The sequence below is a fragment of the Pararge aegeria genome, chromosome 20, assembly GCF_905163445.1.
Source record: "Pararge aegeria chromosome 20, ilParAegt1.1, whole genome shotgun sequence".
In the NCBI taxonomy this organism is placed as follows: Eukaryota; Metazoa; Arthropoda; class Insecta; order Lepidoptera; family Nymphalidae; genus Pararge; species Pararge aegeria.
In genome coordinates this window covers 5,028,421-5,045,545 of record NC_053199.1, presented here as the reverse complement: position 1 = coordinate 5,045,545, position 17,125 = coordinate 5,028,421, and the positions used below count along the sequence as shown (strand labels likewise).

General features: G+C 39.3%; 1 protein-coding gene across 1 annotated transcript; it reads right to left on the bottom strand.

Annotated features, from left to right (window-relative positions):
- Positions 1-13,789: 13,789 nt before the first annotated feature.
- Positions 13,790-16,311, bottom strand: LOC120632827 (zinc finger protein basonuclin-2). The gene has a single exon (XM_039902853.1). It carries the CDS (start codon positions 16,254-16,256, stop codon positions 14,160-14,162), a length of 2,097 nt encoding a protein of 698 aa, XP_039758787.1. The 5' UTR covers positions 16,257-16,311; the 3' UTR covers positions 13,790-14,159.
- Between the last annotated feature and the right edge of the window lie 814 nt (positions 16,312-17,125).

Genomic DNA, 17,125 nt, shown 5'->3' with positions numbered 1-17,125 from the left:
AGCATTTACAAGTGTTATTTCCCTTTGTTTCCACGGAACACTGACGTAGTGAAGCGGCTTATGATTTCGCGTGGCTGAATTTGTGAAATACATTTTCCGGTTTATTGAAACGTAGGAAGAATATTGTTATATTTTTCTCATTAATAAATGCCTTGTTAGTCTAGTGGGAAAATGGTTTGACTACGGATCCAGGGGTCTTTGGTTCGACGTGTCCTTTGAAGCGGTTTTAGCCCAGTGGGTAGGACTTCAACTTCACTTTCGAGGGGCTGATTTAAATACCAGCAAGCATTTTAAACAATTGTTAAAATATCACTTGCTTCAAATGTGAAGGAAAACATCGTGAGAAAACCTGCATGCCTGAGAGTTCTTTATAATGTTCTCAAAGTCGTGTGGAATCCATAAATCCGCACTGAGCCAGCGTGGTGGGCTACGGCCCTAACCCCTTTCATTGTGGGAGGAGGTCCATGCGCAGTAGAGGGTCTGAATGGGTTCATATGAAGATGATGATGATGATGTGTCTTTTCTGACAAGAAATTCTTAGTTAGGAAATTTGGCTAGATTTTGCTTTATTTTATTTAAAAAAAAAACTTACATCATTAAATTTTTAATAAAAGCTGTATTTGACAGTTCAAAAAAAGGAGTGCTCCGATCGTCACCAAACTTTACAGGATTGTTCGCCAGTGCAATCCGGAGATTCCCTGAAAGTTTCATTGAAATCGGTCCAGCCGTTTCGGAGCCTATACGGAACATACCCACACACTTTCTCTTTTATATACTTATATACTTTTATATATATACACATAAGTGAATGGTTAACCTTATCCTTAAGCTGTTATGCCTGTAATAAGAAAATTACGACATTTAAGACCGGAAAATTCTTAAAAATTACCCCTGCGGCTCCATTTTAGGAGCCTTTGAACTCCTTTGAGCATTTTTAAACAGATTAAAAGAATCATTAGCCATTCCAACTAAGCTTTACACAAGTTTGTAAGAGACAGGGGATTAAAGTGAGCCCTCAGGCGCTGTTGACTCGGCGCTTCCTTAAAGGTTAAGATTTCCCGTGTATTTGTTATTAATTATGTAGGTGTGTTCTGATGATATTGTCTGGGGTAATTAACTTTGTGAACGTTGTACGTATACAATGTGTAAATGAAAACCGAAATAAAACTTCACATGTAAGAGATTAGCATTATTTACCGTCTCTAAGACTTATCTGTGAAACCGGAACGCTAGTAGTTTTTTTAGTAAACCACTGTCATATGCAAAATTAAAATCAAGTGACTCTTGTCACTTTAGCGTAGGTACTATGCGTGTGTCTTTTATCTTCAATAGGATTGTCGTTGGTAAACACTGAAAATGGTTTGAATTAGTTTGTAAAGAAAAATAAATATGCTTCTTTTGATTTAATATTTATACGGGATTATTTTTCCGACCCAAATATCGACCAATAGAATTGCACCATTCGACGTCACGTGGTACAACCTACATGGTATTATACTGATAATTTTTTGAAAATTTTCTCTGGTAGTTGCTATATATATTTTGCTATATTTATTCATTATGAAATTCTTATTTGTTAACTGTACATTTCGTCTCATGGTGCAATTCTATTGGCCGACATTTGGGACGGAAAAATAATCCCCCGTCAAGTCGTCAAGTTTTTGAATCCTTGAATCCTTCATTTGTTTGCAACGAACCTATCGGGAAATACCCGATAATTTTGAAGCTCTTGTGGTATTATAAGTGATAATTCCTTATGACATATTCTTATGCACCCTCCAACAGTGTTTCGTAATTCGGTTACACGTTGTATATAGCTTTTTGCGTTGTATATAAAATTTCTTTTATTTCAATATAAGTAAGCCCTTAGCCCAATCTAAGTTGGTAACGGGCTAACCTGTTAGGAGTATTCAACGCGGCATCGTACCGGAACGCTTAGCGGTACGTCTTTGTCGGTACGGTTGTAACTAGCCACGGCAGAACCCTTGCACCCAGTGGCGTGCACTTCATACATGCACAAAAGCACTGCATACCCTAATTTTTTCGTATAACTTATAAAGGCGAAGGATTTTTCACTTTTATGCCATCTTCCTTCTTTATGCATACCCTGGTCACAAACACTGTGCACGCCACTGCTTGCACCAGACAAAATTAAATGCATATATGTGGTTAGTTTTTTTAAGCAATTAAAATACCACTTGCTTCAACGGTGAAAGAAAATCATGACCAAAACTGCATGCCTGTTGAGTTTTACATTATGTTCTCAAAGGTGTGTGGAGTCCACCAATCCGCACTGGGCCAGAGTCGTGGACTACGGCCTTAACTCCTTCTCACTGTGGGAGGAGAACCGTACCCTGTCTGGGCCGGTAAGGGGTTGATATGATGATGATGATGTGGTTAGCACGCGGTAGATAACCGATACGATGGACGGACCAAGTGAAGGCTGCAATCGAGGCTCCATAAAACTGAATGAATGCGCAAGAAAGGCAACCCTCACCCACACCAGGGCCAAATTATGGCTTTTTACCTAAATCTATTCAAATATTTGTGGGTCATAGTAAACCTTGTTTTGATACATATATGTAAATAAAATAATTAAATAAATAAACCGTAAGGGAAGAGTGGCGAGGGATTTTAAAACCAGTCACAGCACCGCGATCGTCATCTGTAATCGTCATCTTTGGACCGCCGGTTGGCGCAGTGGGCAGTGACCCTGCTTTCCGCGTCCAAGGCAGTGGGTTCGATTCCCACAAGGAGAAAAATGTTTGTTTGATGAACATGAATGTTTTTCCGTGTGTGGGTATTTATCTGTATATTATAAGTTTCATAAAAATATTCATCAACTATGTACCCATATCACAAGCTACACTTACTTTGGGGATAGAAAGCGATGTGTGTATTGTCGTAGTATATTTATATTTATCCACGACCAGTCTGTCAAAACTGTAACGACTGCGAAGAAGAAGAATATATGAGGTTTTATTGTTTGTTGTGAGAATAAAAATGTTATCTCACTTATTTTTAGAGGGCCGGTTTGCGGAGTGGGCAGCGACCCTGCTTTCTGAGTACAAGGCTGCGGGTTCGATACCCACAACTGGAAAATGTTTGCGTGATGAACATGAATGTTTTCAGTGTTTATCTGTATATTATAAGTAAGTATTTATGTATATTATTTATAAAAATATCCATCATTCATCTTATTACCTATAACACAAGCTATGCTGACTTTGGGGCTAGATGGCGATATGCGTATTGTCGTAGTATATATATTGAACAAGCTGTTGCCTGCGGTTTTTGTCCACGTTCTCTAACCCCGTGAGAACCGCTTGTTTTCCTGGGTTAAACATTAGCTTATGTAACTCTGAGACCCTTCAAATAACTCTCGGCTAAAAATCAAGTTCATCGGTTGCTTAGTTTAAGCGTGAGGAAGGACAAACAAACAAAAACACTTTGGCATTTATAACGATGTAACTTACTAGTGGCGTTGCTATAAAAATATTTTTATTCTTCATTTTTTTGAACGAATGATTTTATCATTTAAAACTATATCATTATCAACTTATGCAGGTTTAATTTTACGTTAACTTTCATTTAACGAGAAAAAAAGTAAAGAGGCTCTTTAAAGTATTTTTAACGAAGGCTTATCTTTAGGAAACAATAATAACTATAATAAGTTTATTTCAATTAACAGTTACACAGTAAATTAAAAATAGTACAAAATAAGGCAAACATAAGGTAATGTGTATCATGAAACCCAAATTCGATAATACTGCTATAGTGCAAGACTGAGTCGCAGTTATTATCGCCCATCTCTGGAGCGAGAACCATACACTTAAATTAAATCTAGTGAGATGAATAAAAATAGAAACCTAAAAACCTTTTGAATTAAATTCAATTGAAAGCATTGATAAACTCATTTTTTTATTATTATTTCTTAAAAAGCCATAGATACTCTTCCTTATAAATCCACTTTCCAATTGAGTTTGTAAGTAGGTACATACAGATATAAGCAGATAGGTCGAATAATAAACTTACTGGGTGTGGCATTGAACCCCCGACCTCGTAGGTCACAAGCGGCATGTCTCTTAACGGTGAAGCTATTAAGACTTCCATATGGTACTGCATAATTATAAATTTCTTAAAGACACACCTTTACACGTATACATTAACACCTTTGGCTTCGGTATCTATTTAGGTAGATTCCTAGTATACTTAAGTCTGTATACATCATATCTTTACTACATTGTTGTACAAAAATCAAAAAATAATAACAATAATATTTCTCTTTTTCTAAATATAATGTCTATTCTATTTATTTATTCTTAAAATAAATGTTTTATAAATATAACCTAAAATAAACTATTTAAAACTATATAAAATCTAAAACGTCCTCGAAACCACCGCAGCGAGGCACAGTTCCTAAGATACTGGCTTTATTGCCCCTTTGGATGGCCAAACTAATTCGTTGGCTAAGGTAACTGCCCGCTCTAGGATTACCAGTAGACTCGATAACCCTTTTCGATAATTCTTTGAAAAGAGCTCTTGCCTCCGGAAAAATATGATTAAGTCGCCGATCATTTTATAATAGCACTTGTAGTCAGTAGACTTCAAAGTCTTGAACACCGGCGCAAGGTTGCTTGTCTAGCTGTATTCCACAAGATACATTTCGGAGAGTTTGCTACTCGATTTGGTTAAACGATCTCCTTTCTACAATCGAACTGTAAGGTACCAAAAGAATCGGCATCGTTACGTTGTTGAAATACCATCAACACGTACGAAGCGTTTTGCTTCTTCCTTTCTGATCCGCACCGCATAGACCTGGAATGCCCTCCCGTCTTCCGTCTTCCCGATACCTATAATCTGGGTACCTTCAAATAAAGTGTGAATAGGCATCTTCTAGGCAAGTGCGCCCCATTTTAGGCTGCATACCATCTGGTGTGATTGCAGTCAAGCACTTGTCTATATATTATACTTGTCTATATATGTATTTAAAAAAAGAAAAAAAAAACACAGTTGTTGCATTCCTGTGTGAAATAAAGACGAAAAAAACACTTAATTTGTTTCACCTTTACTTTAGCCTGATGTATGTAAACTATAACTTTATAAATAAACTTTTTAAGTTCTTTAAAAAACGTTTTAAAGTGAATCACAATGGTTTATTCCCGCCAGCCCGCATAAGACCATCTATGAGCGAGGAAGCCTAACCGGAAGACTGAGTTAATAAGAGTATGTAGGTACTCAAATTTTTCTTCATCATATCAGCCCATTATAGAGCATGGGTCTCCCCCCACAATGATAAAAGTTTAGGCCGCAGTCCACCACGCTGGCCAGTGCGGATTGGTGGACTTCACCAATCCGCACTGGCCAGCCTTTGAGAACGTTATGGAGAACTCTCAGGCATGCAGGTTTCGTCAGGACGTTTTCCTTCACCGTTGAAGCAAGTGATTTTTTAATTTTTAAAACGCACATAATTTAGAAAAGTTAGATGTGCGTGCTGGGATTAGAACTAGGCCCCCCGATAGTGAAGCCGAAGAAGCTATGCTATCACCACTTGCATACATTCTTATCATTTTTTCTTACCTGTTGTCTAATTACTTTAAATAAACTAAAGTAACAATATTATTGTTTCTAAAATAACAAATATTGTTTCTTAGATAAGTACAAATTATTGAATGGAAATCACGTTTTAATTTGTTTTTACTTATTTATTTTACTTTAATAACTTGCTTCGATCTTGCACCGACGGCAAACTCCAGGTTCCATTCAGTCGCACGAAATACTATAGTAACTCTTTTACGGTTAATTGTGTCAGACTCTGGAATTCCCTGCTTGCTGACATACGTCAGGCTCAATCTCTTAATATATTCAAGAAGAGAAGTTTGGAAAACCATTTCTTATCTACAAATATTATAGTATGTAGTAAACTGCATTTATATATATTATGTATATGTGTGTATTAGGTATTAGAATTTATGAGTAAGTAGTTTATTATAATTATTTTGAATATATATAAATATACCTACTTTGAAATAAAATATTTGATTTACTTTGATTTGGTTTGATTAAACTTAAATTGCTGCACAAACCTGTTCCTTCTTTTTTCTTAACGTCAAAGTTGTCTGGAAGAGATCGCTTTAGTGATAAGACCGCCTTTGCACGCTCTATTTTATTTTCTAAGTTTCTTCTGTATTTGTGTTTAATTTGTGTGTGCAATAAAGACTTCAAACAAACAAACAAAAAAAATTGACCCTAAATACTTATTGAAAACAGTGTCTGAATTTATAAGACAGTTTGGAAAAAATTGGAGTACATACATTATACCACAAATAGGTACGAGCTATGATATTTTAGGTTAATTTTAGATTGTTAGGGTTGGATAGATACAGTTGTGTTTACGAAGCAGAAATAGCCCGAGGCGTCAACAGTTCAAGCAGTTTATTAATTAAGGGTTGACAAACTATGCGGTTAATCCCTTTCAACCCTTGTTGGCTGTTTGATTGCACTGCATGATATTAATAGCTCTCTTCGGGGAAAGTAGATATTATTGATAACTAGCTGACCCGTGCAACTTTGTCTGCACCAAATCGGTTATTACCGGAAAACACGGAAAAAATGACATTTTCTAAAAATGAATCCTAGATAGATCGATTTGTCGCCCCAGAATCCACTGTAATTAGTATACTGTATTTAGTGTACTGTATTCATGAAAATAGTTGGAGCCGATTCAGAGATTCCAATTATATATATATATGAAGGCGCAGCGTAGGTCGGCCCCCAACGAGGTGGACCGATGACATCAGGCGAGTCGCTGGGAGCCGCTGGAGGCAAGCGGACCGTGTATTGCGGTACTCCCTACAAAAGACCTATGCCCAGCAGTGGACGTCGATTGGCTGACATGATGATGGTATATATATATATATATAAATATATACTAGCGGACCCCAGCGCCATCTGTCGGGCTGATTTGTGAATCTAAACCATCCAGGGTGCCACCCAAACGCATACCGAAAAATTCATTCAAATCGGTCCGGCCGTTTAGGAGGAGTTCAGTGACATACACACGCACACAAGAAATATATATATAAAGATATACAAGAATTGCTCGTTTAAAGATATAAAATAACTAGGCGATAGGAATAGGAATTTTAATATTTTTCACTTATAAATATAAAAAACGGTAAAAAATATTTTTAAACACAAAATACCGACTTTTTAATTATCACTCCAACCGTTGAAGTCTACTGCTGGACACAGGTCTTTTGTAGAGAGTTCCAAAATCCACAGTCCTGGGCCGCTTGTTTCCAGCGGCTCCCAGCGCCTCGTTTGATGTCGTTTGTCCACCTCATTGGGGGCCGAACAACGCTGCGTTTACCTGTCGGGTTACCATTCCAGCACTTTGGAACCCCAACGTCCACCGGTTCTCCCAGCTATGTTCCCCGCCCATTTCCACTTCAGCTTTGCGACTCGCTGTGCTATGTTGTTAGCTCTGATTCTTCTACGGATCTCCTCATTCCTGATTTGATCACGTAGAGCTACTCCCAACATTGCTCTCTCCATCGCCCGCTGAGTGATTCTGAGCCTTCTTATGAGGCCCATAGTAAGCGACCACGTCACGGCCCAAAGTTAGTGGACGTGGACTTTTTAATAAGGCTAAAAAACAGGTGCCAAGTTAAATATAGAGCGTTCCAAACCTTAGCGGCACGTATCAGAAATGTAGAAAAAAAGCACTTCGTAGGTACATACGAAAGCGTAAGCGCAATTTAATCAAATTAAACATGTCTTAATATTCATTGTGAATATAAATAAGGCAGTGCTTTTCGAACTCCTCATTACAAATGGCGTGTGGCTACAGAATAAAGAACACCCAGAACCCCTTTCAGCCATTATTGCATGAAGTGCACTGTGTTAGAATACAGTGAAAACGCGCCGCGCACGTCTGACTTTTTTCAGTTTCTCCATTTTATGGTTAACTTTGATAACATTAGAGCTAAAATAATAAATGTTTACTTTGTAATAGAATGAAGTGACTTACCGCCAGTTCGAGAAACACTTAAATATACTAAATATAAATATACTACGACACTACATACATCGCCAATTAGCCCCAAAATAAGCGTAGCTTGTGTTATGGGTACTAAGATGGTTGATGAATATTTTTTATGAATAATATACATAAATACTTATAATATACAAATAAACACCCAGACACTGAAAACCATTCATGTTCATCACACAAACATTTTCCGAAATGTGAAAAGTGGGAATCGAACCCACAGCCTTGACTCAGAAAGCAGGGTCGCCGCCAATTGCGCCAATCGGCCGTCTGTGACTTCTAAAGTGTTAGTTTTTGATGCTTCAACATTAGTTTTCGGTTTCTGTATGTTTTTAATTCTGTTCGTGTGGCGTAACGTATTGAACGTAATTACTAAGAACATCAATCACCTTAACTACAAAGGTAACTTCGAAACAAATGCCCAATTAAACTATACAAAGAGAAAAAACTTAAACTAAATGAACCACAAACGACTTCTTAAATGAGCCCAAATCCTTCATAACGTTTTGTCAATCCAACAGTATGTTATTAGGAATAAAAATGGCTCCGTGCGTCAACCTTCAGAACATATCAGCCTTGATATGTTGGAGGTAATACTGGTCAGTTTAGGGATCCCGAAACGTTGCCCAAATTCTTTTTTAGGCAGGAGAAAAATATTGGATTTTTTTCGGAATTCCATCACATACAATTATAATTGCGGGATTCCATGATTCCATCAACAAGCTCTTCAGCTTAATATATTATTATAAGATTGTTGATGGAAGTCTGTTGAAGCAAACCATTTTTATTAGAGACAATATTTACAATTTTATCATCTGCCGTCGTACTACTCTATTTTAAAAGTCGGTGCAGGCTACTAAAATACGCAATTCAAAATTCATTTATTTCATGTAAGTAAATTAATAATTCAGTAACCTAGGTATTTTCTGTGTGGTGACCGCAAATCAGATTATACTGATACAGATGCAACCTTCATCTTCCCGCAGCTGTCGTACGAGGCGACGAACACCCGAAGCTAATAATCAATCCAATCCAATATCTCCAGATGGCAGATTGAATTTATTACTGCTATCCTTATCTTCAAGGAAGAGTAGGAAAAGGATAACTGAACTTAGTATGTCATCTGAGGCTTTTGGATTGGATTGATTATCAGTTTCGGGCATATAAAATATACTACGACTACACACATCGCCATCTAGCCCCAAAGTAAGCGTAGCTTGTGTTATGGAAATATTTTTATGAATAATATACATAAATACTTATAAAATACAGAACACCCAGACACTGATAAACATTTATGTTCATCAAACAAACATTTTCCAGTTTTGGGAATCGAAACCACGGAAACCAATCAGAAATCAGGGTCGCTGCCCACTGCGCCAATCGGCCGTCAATATATTGGAATACCTATAGAGAACAGCAGCGTCTTCTGTGGTACTATTTCCATTTACTACGATTGAACAACCAGTCTGTCCAGCATGGTTATTATGGGCCAACCATCCCGTTGGTCCCGCCAAGGTTCAGCAGTGAACTGTTATATTCTATTGATCAGTCGCTTGCAGAAGGTTTTTGACCAGGGTACGCATAAAGAAGGAAGATGCCATAAAATGGAAAAATGGTTCGCTTTTTTGAGCTATACAAAAAATTTTAGGGTAGGCAGAACTTTTGTGCATGTATGAAGTGCACGCCACGGTTATTGATAATAAACGATATATTCCCGTTCGCCTGTCTTCACAGAACCACTAAGCTCTGCTATCGCACGCTTGTCATTTTTTCTGCGAGTCGACCTACGAATTATGAATTAACATTTGGTCACCACCCTATAATTATATCACAGTGTATATTTCGTATCACTCGTTCACACGGCTATGACTGGTCACTTTGGCAGTCATTGTTGTATGAATATGAATTCCTACTCAGTGAAATCATACTCGTATATTAAGGTACGTATGTCTTTTGTCAGGTAGAAACGATTTAATTTATTTATTTATGAAAAATGAATGAAAAAATGATTTATTAAGTAATACACAATCAAAAAGTATGGACGTTCTCTGCTGCCTCATTTAGGTAAAATGTATACTCTTTATTTGCACCCCACTCCACAAGTTAAGGAAACAAAAGAAAGGTAGAAACAGAAGCAAAACATAAAAGGCGGCCTTATCGCTTAGCGATCTCTACCAAAACTCCTTCGGATTACGAAAACCAAAATAAGTATGCAGGCGGTGCATAGTAATAAAAAAAAAACTTCTTCAAATGCCTCTCCGTTACTTAAGAAGTAAAATGGTCTTCCATTTAATTTTTCTTTACTTTATTTTGTTCACCGACGGTCAGGATTCCAGTCTACTCCCGTATATTTCGTAGCCTGGAATTCTTTCGCCTTCTAACTGGTCTGGTCAAAACCAAATGACAGATCTACGTTTTGTAGAAATAGTTAAAAGCTGAAGAGTGTCATGTGTCACATTTTATTCCGAATTTAAAAAAAACTGCAGCAGTCTCGAGCAAATACCTAGATACTAGTTAAATATCTACTCTCATTGATACACAAAACATTAAAGTACCGATCGCTAAAATCTTGTGTGATACCTACCTTTCTAGTTTTAATTACAATATCAATTGTTAAAATTATTTTGTACGTGTTTGTATGAGTTTTTCAGTGGTCACAACATTTTAACTAATCCCCAGTACCTATAACTGAAATACCTATCTTGTTTATTCATCAGCGACTGCTAGCGCCATCTAGTAGAAGACATTGCAGTTTCGAATAACCTTCAAAGCTCCATATTTAAAAATAAAACGATACAAAATAATAGTCAACTCTCGTTTAAGAACTAGTTGTTGCCCGCGACTTCGTTCGCGTGGAAATTTTGATGTGAATACCTATGTTTATTCTCTGCACCTATATACTAACACAATGCAAAACACCTCGATCTCTTGCTCTGTGGAAAACACAAAAAAAAATATGCCACTAAAAAAAATTACGTCTCCAGATCCGTTCAGTCATTCGGGTCTTCTCCGCTTCGCCCGTACCTCCTGATCAGTGTAGGTCAAGAGAAGAAGATCTGAATGACTAAAAATTCTCCACATTTCTATGAGATTCTTCAAACAAGATATGACACTTTAGATTTTATATGCATTTTTTTTCAAAAAGTTATTATTTATCTAAGGAGGAAATGTCAAGCGATTGCCAGATTTACCTACGCGGTTGTAACAAATGTTTGATATTTCCACCAGGTGTAGGTAAAAACAGTTTAATAAAAACAAAGAATACCTGTAAATCTGTCTATTAGTGTATAAATTTGTAGCGGGTTCATGCGAATCGCTTAAAATTCGGTTTGACCTAGACATCGATTTCAGACTGAAAATAAACAAAAAAAAAGGAATGTGTAAAATCCTGATATTAAAATATTAAACATTATAGGGTGTTTAAAACGTCACTGATTCCAGTTCAAGGACAAATGTTTTTTTTTTTATTTAAATAAGCCCTTTGGCACTTTTGATAACGTTACATAAATGTGTACATGGTAGTGACATTATGGTGATAACTACATTCGTAAACTAAAGCTACGCTACGAATTCTGTGTGTGTGCGTTTTCAAGCAGTTGCTTTAACGGCGAAGGAGCACGATACTTGCCTTCACTGTTAAAGCGAGTGATAGATATTCAGTTGCTGAAAACCAGATGGAGCCTGGAATCGAACTCTTCGTACTCCTTCCTAAAGGTAGGATTAAATCAAAGTAATTATGTGTATCAAATATTTGAATTATAAAAGAAGCTCTTTTTATTATTTGGCCTTCTACTTACTGATATCATTACTGTATGGTTACGGCACAAAGGATTCCAGTTTTCACCTCTCCTCGTCCCGCGGATGTCGGCAGACGTAGTAGAATATAGAGAACGGAAAGCAGTGGCGTGCATAGAGGGTATACACGAGGTATGCAGATGATATAAAATGGAGAAAATTTCCAGTACGAGTTATAAAAAGCCTACCCTCAAGTATTTATAGCTCTGTGCACTCCACTGACGGACAGCAACGTATCAGTTTAGTTTTAATTTTAAATAGTTCAGTTTATGATGCGTTTTGCTATATTATTGCTACTGTATTTTCCGTTTACAATTGTTATCTTCTGATACACTGTCACAGAATGCGAACTGTGGTAGTCTATAAGTGGGTTTTACAGTATGCTAAACTCTGACATTTTGTCATATTTACCTTTCATTATCAGTGGCGTGCATAGAGAGACAAACCCCCCCCCCCTCCCCAATTTAATAAAAATTAATCCAATTCTCAGTACAGTACCTCATGACAAAAAACTCTTGTATTAGTAGAAAAAGGTCTGCACAAAAAAAAGAAAAATCCTAAATATTAAGGATTATGATAAAAAAAGCTTTTGAAGCTAAAAAATTGATTATGAATTGCTCCTACTTCATAGCTCAACATTAACAAGACTGTGAGATGGTGATAACAAAAAAAACCTGGCTAAGTTTGTTGTGGGCTCTTCTTAGACCAGGGTGCGTTTGGAACCCTTCTAGCTTGAGTTTTAAGTTAACAAATGCAGTTATCACCATCACTAACATTAGTGTAACATGTTAAATGTATGAACGCTTCATAAGTGCCTGTAATAAGGTCTACATGAATAAAACATTTTTGAATTTGAAAAAAGGCGTAAAAGTCCATCATTTGAAGCTTATAAACATTGAAAAGGGTTATTAAACAGCGTATCTACTGTGCAACAAAAAATTGTGTAGGCAGATGCCTGTTTCCACTTGAATAAACCCACAACCAGCGCTCGTGGCAGTCTACATTGTTATTAAAAGCCGTGACCGAATTACCCTTAGAGACTTTATTTATTAAAATACTCTTTATTAGCACTATAAATTTGTATTAATATTCTTCTGCACGTTAGCCCTAGATTGCAATCTCCTGGGGGTAGGTGAAGATGCAGTCTAAGATGGCTAGGCTAGCCTTTTAGGGGTATGGCAGTTACATTCAACCCAACATAAGCGATTGCTATGTGTCAACGTACCGGAACGCCAACACGCTTGGCGATCTTTATCGTTTCTAGACTGATAGGCATGTGACCAAAGGTAGACGACCAAAGGTAATCGTCAGCCCCTCTAGCTTTTTAACTGCCTACTTTTGGCCTTAGGCGACCTCTCTCATAAGAGTTCGGGTTTTAGAACATAAACCAACCACGCAGCTTCAATTACACATAGGTACTTAAGGTAATAGGTACAACTATAACAAGCGATATTACTTTCGTTAGGTATATTGGTAGTTAATTCTGATATTAAAATGGACTTTCAAGTTAGATATTGTATAAGAAACCAATAAGAGATATGAATCTATAAACTCCATTAGGTAATTACCATCAAATTTCCATCAGGTGTAGATTTTAAAACGCAGCCCTGATTTGCTGCACATTACGTTTCGACACCCGAAAGTTATTCTTAACTTGCGAGCTTGCAAATCTAATACTAAGGTTACAGGGCCCAGGGTTATTACTACCATCCTTTAGATCAGTATTAATTTAAAATGTAGAAAGGTACGTCATAACCTCAATAATAAATAAGGATTCTAAGTTTAAAACAAATCTTAAAAATAATACTGCTTTAAGCGATAGTAGTAAGCCACAGATGTGACAATCATTACCTGCTATCCAACAAAACTCCACCCCAATTCGTCACACTTACCGCTGCGGTATAGAAATAAAAACAAACGTAGTTTTTCCTCAATGAGTTTATTGCGCCAGAACAACAAATGAAGCTGATCATTATAACGTTTACTTTCAACATCGATTACGAATACTCTACACGATACCATATCGTACGCCGCCGATTCCATTAATATTTATAATATTCCGAGTCCGTATTGCACTTCGCTTCACAAACGCCAACATAATACCCAAGCGGTAATATCCCTATAACTTACAGTTCGTGGGATCGATAATTATTACGATATATTTGTCTAAATATCACAAGAAAATACAAAACGAAATATGATAGAATTAACACAATTAAAATTATTAACAATTAAATATACAGAGTCTGTGCGCAGTGGCTTAAGAAGTGAGGTATCACCAGGTCGCGCGGGGGTTGTACGGATTGCGTCATGACACGGGAACGTGGTGCTGGTAGAGCTGATCCTGACGCTCGCACAGGGAAGTCATCTTCTTGTAGGATTCAGAGGTCTCGCGAAAAAGCAGCTTCGCGTCATCTCTGTTACGAGCGTGTGCCGCGTCAAGCCTTCCCGGTGAAATGACCGGCGGAGACGACGCCGACAAAGGGGATAGTGACTCTCGCGCCGATTGAGCCCCCGCCGGCGCGCCGTACAGACCCCCTGGTTGCATCGCTCCGTTACCCATTAAATAAGGGCTCGGAAAAAACCCCCGATCGCTCAATTGTGGAAACATACCCGCTTGTAGAGCAGTTAAATTCCGACTATAAAACTTCATAGTTTCAGTGACATAGCTAGGAATCTGGGAAGACTCTTCGCCACCGTATCTTAAACTTTCTAGTGTTGACGCCAGACCTTTTATGTCCGCGTACAATTTATTGAGAAGTTCTGCGTTCACTTCAAACGCGGGCCTTTGTTCTTGAGCTTCGGGTGACGTTGTTGATAATAAACGCCGGTGCAGATCTACGTTTGAGCTGTGTCTGTCTCGACTCCGCCGCGAGGGAAAAGCAGCGTCGCAACCATTAACTTCACACGGGTGCAGTAGCTTTAAGTGGTCGTTTCTGTAATGCATTCGCAGCGTGAAGTGGTTTTGAAATATTTTACCACAGGCCGTACATCGATCGGGATTTTCATCGTCTATGGGTATTTCGAGGTCATTGATATCTACCCGATCTTCCGTTCTTTCACTGCTCGCTGACCGAGACCGGGCGCGCGCCAAGCGCTCCTCCAACGCGTGTAGGTCACTACCACTATCACTCGGTGTATAGAGATCTGAACGCAGTCTTAAGCCCTCTCGAACGACGCTCGGCGCACTAGATTCATCATCAGATTCACTTTCAGCCTTCACTCTTGTCACTGATTCCGAGTCCACAGTCGGCTCCTCGCCGTTCTGAAATGGCTCCCATTTCTCCGGTTTTTGTTTTTTCAGAGATAAAGGCTCCTCATCAGCTCGACTAGAACTAGGCGTAGATAAGTTTCTGAATAAATCGCCATTGTACTCTTCGTCTGATACACTACATTCATTGTTTTGCGAGCACCTCGTCGGATTCCCGCTCTTTCTCTTACGTTTGTTAGGTATCAATGATAATTTATCATCTGTTGCGGTGGGGTCAGTTCTGGATACAGATTGTACAATAGGAGATTTTAAGTCTTCCTTCTTTTTATTTACACTTAAATCTTCCGGTTCATCGATGTAACTCGATCGTTTCTCATCAAAAGTATCAGTTTTGATCACATGGTCTTTGTCCTCATCGTCAGAAATGTCATCATTATTATCACTACAAATAATAGATTCCTCTTCCAGAGCAACAACAGGTTTGGCGAGATCTAATGCGTGCCGAGGGTGATGATGTTGGGGCGACGGAACACTTCTGTACATTTTTTCAATTTCACTGAAGTTACGGAGATCATCGAGAGGAACTCGCGGAGGTAGGTGAGGGGGTCCATGATTCGCTGCTAGTGGAGGTGGAAGACGTGCAGCTAACTCAGGCGGAAGAAGGGAGGGTGGCGGCAGCGGTAGGCGAGCCAGCGCCGGTAACAGCGAGAAAGGCTGCGCCGACCTGCCATCGTGGGCAGAAATCTTACGTCTCACGTGCGGTGAATGAAGCTTTGGATTTGGATTAGCGCTGTGTCGATTCCTCGAACGCCGCGAACTAAACATCATCGTACACCCCTCCACTGTACACTTATGCATCTCTCGCAAGTGCACCGCCGAAAAGTGTATTTTTAGCGCGCCTTTATCGCAAAAAGTTTTTAAACAAACATTGCACTGCACTCTCTTCTTCCCGGTAGCGGGGTTGACGAATTGAACTCCGAGGCCGAGCGGCCACGGCGCGGGCAGCGGGTCACGACGCTCAGGCGGGTACTCCGGGGACCGCCGCTCCTCACACTTGTCTTCGTCGCGGCCGCTGAAACTGGCGCCTAACTTTCTGAAGTCGAACTGTGGCGCGGGCTGGCTGACGCGCGGCATCATAAAATAGTCCAGGCCGGCGGGCAAGCCGGGAACCGCACCGTACTCCTTGCCGTCCATCACGTCGCTGTCATAATATAGCGCGTAACACGAAGCGGGTGGCGCGCGACGCGGCCGCTTTGCGACTGAGGACGTGCGACACAGGTGACCGCGCGGGCGGCGCGCGACAAAGGCCGTCGGCCGGGGAGGGGGAGCGCGCGGGGCCGGGTGGGGGCTGGGGGGACAGGTGGGAGGAGCGAGCGCTGGGCGGAGCGGATCGATGCGCAGTGGGGACAAGCGACACTCGCTCGCGCGGCCACTGTAAACACGAGAGAAGTAAAGCAAACCATCACACGTTACGTAACACATGCCGTTCGGGTAAGTGCATACGGCGGCGTGCTCGCGTGCACCACAGTACGGCGCGCAGTACGCAGGTATGCCTCAAACCAATCCAGGCGATCCATATGATTAAGTGGTTCACTCTTCCGTTACAATAACGGTGTTTACAGAGCTTTGTTTTAGATAACTCCACGTACCTAGTAAACCAATGACACAATTTATATCTGAAACTATAAAAAAAACTACCTCTAACATTTTAAAGAGCGATAATTGTACCTTACAATTACAGAAATGTAAATTATTTCCTTACGATGAAAATAGTTACTAATTTAATTAAAGCTAATACTACGTTGTCAGTTGGGTTTTTATCAAGGTTCCTAGAACATTTAAAGTTAACATAACTTTTAAATAGGCGCCATCACATCAACCCATTACCGGTCCACTACGGAGCACGAGTCTCCTCCTCTAATGAGAAGGGGCTAAGGCCGTAGTCCACCGAGCTAGCCCAGTGCGGATTGGTGGACTTCACACCACACTTTCAGAACATTATAGAGAACTCTCAGGCATGCAGGTTTCCTCACTGTATTTTCCTTCACGTTTGAAGCAATTTT

What these genes read in the sequence shown, in the direction of transcription:
- LOC120632827 (XM_039902853.1), bottom strand. Translation starts at nt 16,256, where the DNA reads ATGGACGGCAAGGAGTACGGTGCGGTTCCCGGCTTGCCCGCCGGCCTG.